Below are 5,386 nucleotides of genomic sequence, written 5' to 3'. Positions count from 1 at the left end.
TGTAGTTGAACCTGGATTGAACTTCTGCAATAATAGACTTCACTTTTATCGACGGGTCTGCTTCAACCAACGACCTAATAGCATCTGCAATTGTGTCTGAGTCCAACTTGGCATGATCTTGTGAAATCGTGCCCATGGTACACGTGTGTTTGCCATTATATCTCCTAATTTGCCAACAAGTTTTCTTTCGAATCAAGCTAGCTCGGATAAGCAATCACACCCAGTAGCATAACTCTTATATTTCGTATAGAATGTCTGCGGCTCAGACTCATACACAATGTAATCAACTCCTCTAGAGATAGTGTAGCTTTCGATTGCAGATATTACCGACTCTCTAGAGCCAAATTCCATTCCCACACTAAATTCACCATCTTCTGCCGCAACGTTGCCTTCACCTACGACATGTGCACCACCATCAATCAGACAAGGCAAATAAAATACACACTAATGGTAACTTGAATTACTAATCATAACATACCTATATTCACATACTCAGAAAATTCCGGGGCATGCATGGCTTCGAGATCCAGAGTCCGCATAAAAGACGGAACACCAAAGGGATGCCGGCTTACAATTGCATCTGCTTCATTTTGTACCGTCGGATTGCCTGCCAAGTCTCCGTCATCGTTTTCGTCATTGACTTTATAGTTGGCTTTAAACTCCTATTCACTGTCATTGTTATCTTCTTCCCAATCTATATCTCCGAGCTCATCAATATTGACCTCCTCGCCAACCGTGTCCAGCCCCGAATGTTGTTCGAAATCAACGTACAGCTCTATCATCGTCATGTGAAATCGGGTTTGTTGATAAATACAGAACATCTGCTGCATACTGGCGTTGTCAGTGATGGACATTATTTGAAACTGTATCAACCCACCAAATACTTGTACAGGATTCCTGTATAAAATGTTACTCACCCTTTTTGAAATGTGACTCTATATGTTATCACAAAGACCATTTTGCAACTCTACAACTCATGGTGCATGGAATAGCAAATGACAACGGACATTCACAAACAAAAGTCACTCCTTCGTGTGTATTTGATATAATCTCACCGTTATAATACACTCGTAAGTTGGTAATACCTTCCATAACTTCAACCTCACCTAACTCGACTTTTTTGACACAACTGACTACCAAAAAAAAATTCAAAACTATGACATATGTGCAAGAAAGAAGAATAGGAGGAGTAAAATTGGAGTGAGGCATTTGAATGAATCTTGCTTCGTATTTATGGATAGGACCCTTGATTAAAATATTTTTTTATGTTTTGTTATTTCAAAAAAAAAAAAATATTGCCCCCACTAAACGCAGAGCGTTTGGGCTGAAACAAAATAAAAAAATATTGAAATACTTTAAAAAACTAAAACGCAAACTGCGTTTGCTTAATTTGCCCATAAAAAAAAAGAGTAAAACGCAGATTGCGTTTTGGGCTGACACCATAACAGTAAAAATTTTTTGTCTATACCCATTTCATTGCACTACACCAACATTTTTTTCATAAGGAAAAAAATGAGCCTCATAAAGTACTGCAATAGGTGCCAATGAGCCGTAACTCATATGGCATATCTCCCCCTCCTCACCTCAAAAGTCTTGGGTTTAAATTCTAAGAATTACAACCAAGGAGAAAAAATTTGGTAAGTGTGTGAAGAGTATGTGGGTGTGTTATGTGGTACCTAAGATTGGAAGTTGTCCAATCTAACTAGGTACCTAGGATTGGGATTGTCCAATCCACCTAACAAAAAAAAGTACTGCAAAGATCAGTGTCATCTGTGTAAAACAAGAAAAATTACAAATTTCAGTTTAAATAAATGCAATTTTACAATTCTATGTACCGAACCAAAAATAAAACAATGCCACTATTGCCACATCCATATGATTGGCAACAACATCAGGAGCAACACGGGAACAAAAGAAAACTCATTCCTGAAACCACTGCTTGGATATACCAAAGGAAGAGAACATTCGTCCCCATTGAAGAATACTTTATTGGGAAATCCATCACCATCTACCACTTTGATTCCAGGAGTATTTTTCTTTCTAAATGAGATCACGGATTGTTGTTTCCCGGGCACCTTCGGATCTTTTTTTGGGTTGGATCCATTTACTTCGGCTACAAGGAAGTTCAATCCTTCCTTTCCTTGCATGAATATTGTGTTCTTCACTTTGTCTAATGAGCTAGCATTGAATGAGTACATTTTCTCAAAACCAGGGGCCGCTTTATCCATTTCTACTGCGACAAACCAGTCTGCGAAATCAGTTTCGCCCCAGTTGAAAAGCGTGATCCTTGCAGTCCAACCTCGCCGGTAATCTGTATTCACATGCCAGTTGATGCTCACACCACAGTTATCACCACAAGGCATAGGATTAGGCACTGATAGATGCTTTCTTTCAGCCCAAGTATGAGCCATTTTTGTTCTATTCTCAAATGGAACAAGAAGTGCCTCCGGGGGAAGCAGCACAGCCGGTTCAGCCACACTGCACGTCTTCTCTGGCTTCGCTGAGCATCCACATGCACATGTTTGGCAGGGAACAACAGATTCATTGAAAAAAGCTGAAAATGAGACACAACATTTGCTTTTTCTTGTGTTCCTTGTTATGTTGCAGAGAATTTGCCAACTTGCAATTGCAGATGTATTTGATGGCAACCCTGTTGGATCCAGAGACTCACTAGGACTCACCCTAACAGGATTCCCACATTGGTATTCAGGGTTGAGTTCCTCACCACTTATCTTCCAGTTCCTAGGTGGCGCAAGGTGGGAACGATTGATGTTTGGAGGCATCTTGAAGACCTGCATTTGGAACCTTGAAATTGACTTACTAGGATCCATTGTGGGTGGCAACAATGTACCATTTCTGCAGCAAAATGGGACTTTACCAAGTTTTGAATCATTGAACCTATGTCACACAAATACAAGTACAAGAATTAAAGACAATACATAAAATACAAGTTTAAAGTAATAGTATTTAATGCAGATACATATGTGTGAGTAAAATAATGAATCAATGAAATATTTGTGCATCGAAGCGTCAAACCTTGATGGAGGGAGATCAACTACGGTTGGCCTTCTTTCGCAGTTCAACACATCGGCAAAGTCAAGTTCCTTGTAGTACTCACCTTGTGAACCAAAGATACATTCAGAAGAATCAACATTTGATGGATATGCACCTTTCATTGTGTATATGAACTCATCATTGATCCATTCCCAGCTGAGTTTCCAATGGTCAAGACGGCCAATGGGGTTTTTGTTTGAAACTGTGACCTCTGCCCAGTAATTCGAATCATATGTTTTTGTGACATCATAGATTATGCTAAGGTCACCACCTTTCTGAGGGAGTGGAAATTCTTGTTCATCTGTGGCTGTGTTTGTTTTGGAATTGGGATCAACTGTGCAACATGTATGTGTCTCATTGTTACCTGATGACAAAAACCATAAGAAGAGCAGTAAGCATTCTCATGGGCAAAAACGCAAACACTTGGTGGTTGGTGAGAAGGAAAAGGAATATTTCATTTGCTTCATTGATCATGTGTAGTATTAGTATACATTACCCTATGAATCAATGATATTCACACATAAAGTAGAAAAAAAAGTTAAGACTATCTATTTTCCATCAGGAAATTAAGCATTGAATCATCTGAATTGAGAAATAATTTTCATCACAGAACATATATATATTAGTAATTCGTCTTTCGAGGTTACAATTCTAATGAACCCCGCAAATAGGGACATTAAAAAAAGGACAAATTTGAAATTTTGATTACTACTCGATCAATCTAGCTTTGTTAATCTTTGTATAATAACACACAACTTAAAAAAGTAAAAGGAAAATAAAAAGAAAAAGAAAAAAAAATGATGAAAGTCTTGAAAATTTTCATTCATGAATATGTTTACGTAACAATATGAATAATTTCAATAATTTTAATACAATCTTAACTAAAATCCCTACATTTATAAATACATATACTCTTGTAGTTACTTTTCTATTGTATCGAATTTTTTCCTCTTACTATCAGACTAAGCGTAAAATACATACCCACACAATTGAATTACACATAATATCTATTATCTAACTAATGCCAAAAAGAAAAAAGAAAAAAAAAAATCATGCCTTCATATACAAAAGAAAGATTGATTATACAACACTTAGGAAAAACATGTTGGTCACCTGACATTTCTTAAAAAAAGTTGACCAGTATTAATCACTTAATATATTATTCAGTAAAATATAATTAATTTTTATATTGATGGTAAATGGTTATTTAAAAAGTCAATGTAATTAGATGATGTTTTACACAAAATATATCCGCAAATAAAAATTAAATTCTTAAATATAATTATAGAATAATCAATTTGAATCGAAAGAATTATTAGTCTATAAAATCGAAGTTTGAATGTTCGAATTATATTTTTTATATATAATAATTTATCGACTAACAAAAAATTCTTAAATAAAGTTCTCTTGATATAATTATAGATTGGATGGAAGCCTTTAATTTTACCTTGAGAAGTGGGTTTACGACAAATAAAACCATCATTAGAGAGCCTAATGGTGGAAGGCATGGGAGCATTGGGCGGCGCCACCCCAAACACCGTCCCCACCATGTCCACCGTTACCATCATCTGTTTTAAGTCCCCCGCCGTCTCCGCTGCCGTCTTCAAGTCCCTCACCTCGGTCCCCTCCAAAACTGTCCCGTTTCCGACAGCAGCAGGGAGCCCTGTGCCGTCCGCCAGCTCCGCGTTCGACGCCGAAACCAGCCACTCCCGGTGCCGGAAACCCACGAACACCTTCCATGACTTCAGATCCTCTAGGCCGTAGTTTAGCACCGTCAGCTCCGACGTGAACCGGTATGGCTGGTCCGCGGTGTCGGACGTGTTCGGCGGCAGGCGGTAGCCGCCGGTGTAAGTGTAAGACAGGAATATTCCGTTGCAGGAGGAGGCGGCTTGCGGCTGAGAGAGCGATAATGGCGCGGCGGAGATGATGACAAAGATGTAGAAGAAGACATGGTCATGCAAGGCCATGGCCATGGTTACGTATTAGTTTGTTTTTGAAAGTGAGAAGGGTTATAAGTATGAGTTAGTTTATTGGAAGATATAACATCATATAGATTTAATAATTAATTTATTTTAATTTTATCCTAAAGTTTTTGCCGTCTTGGAGTGTTTCAAATGAAAGAGCATCATCCCTTGTATATTTGCTTGTATAGTAAGAATATACTAGTAGTGAAGGATGACTATTCAAAGGTTTAAAGTATAGTTTTCAGTTTTGTTAGTTAATTAGACCACCAATATTATACTTTAGATTTAATTTTGATACAGGGGCAAATTAAATAAAGACATATTTATTATATCAAAAATATTTCGTAAACACTAAAATTAATCACAAA

At 37.5% G+C, this 5,386-nt stretch overlaps 1 protein-coding gene across 1 annotated transcript; it reads right to left on the bottom strand.

Annotated features, from left to right (window-relative positions):
• Positions 1–1,766: 1,766 nt before the first annotated feature.
• Positions 1,767–5,044, bottom strand: LOC130976058 (COBRA-like protein 7). The gene is made up of 3 exons (XM_057900799.1): positions 4,502–5,044; positions 3,037–3,418; positions 1,767–2,898 (listed from the first exon to the last, which is right to left on the bottom strand). The coding sequence occupies exons 1-3, from the start codon at positions 5,025–5,027 to the stop codon at positions 1,860–1,862; spliced, it is 1,947 nt and encodes a 648-aa protein (XP_057756782.1). The 5' UTR covers positions 5,028–5,044; the 3' UTR covers positions 1,767–1,859.
• Between the last annotated feature and the right edge of the window lie 342 nt (positions 5,045–5,386).

This window comes from Arachis stenosperma, chromosome 4 (assembly GCF_014773155.1).
Source record: "Arachis stenosperma cultivar V10309 chromosome 4, arast.V10309.gnm1.PFL2, whole genome shotgun sequence".
Classification (NCBI taxonomy): domain Eukaryota; kingdom Viridiplantae; phylum Streptophyta; class Magnoliopsida; order Fabales; family Fabaceae; genus Arachis; species Arachis stenosperma.
The sequence above is the reverse complement of the archived record's forward strand: the minus strand, read 5'-3'. Positions and strand labels throughout refer to the sequence as shown.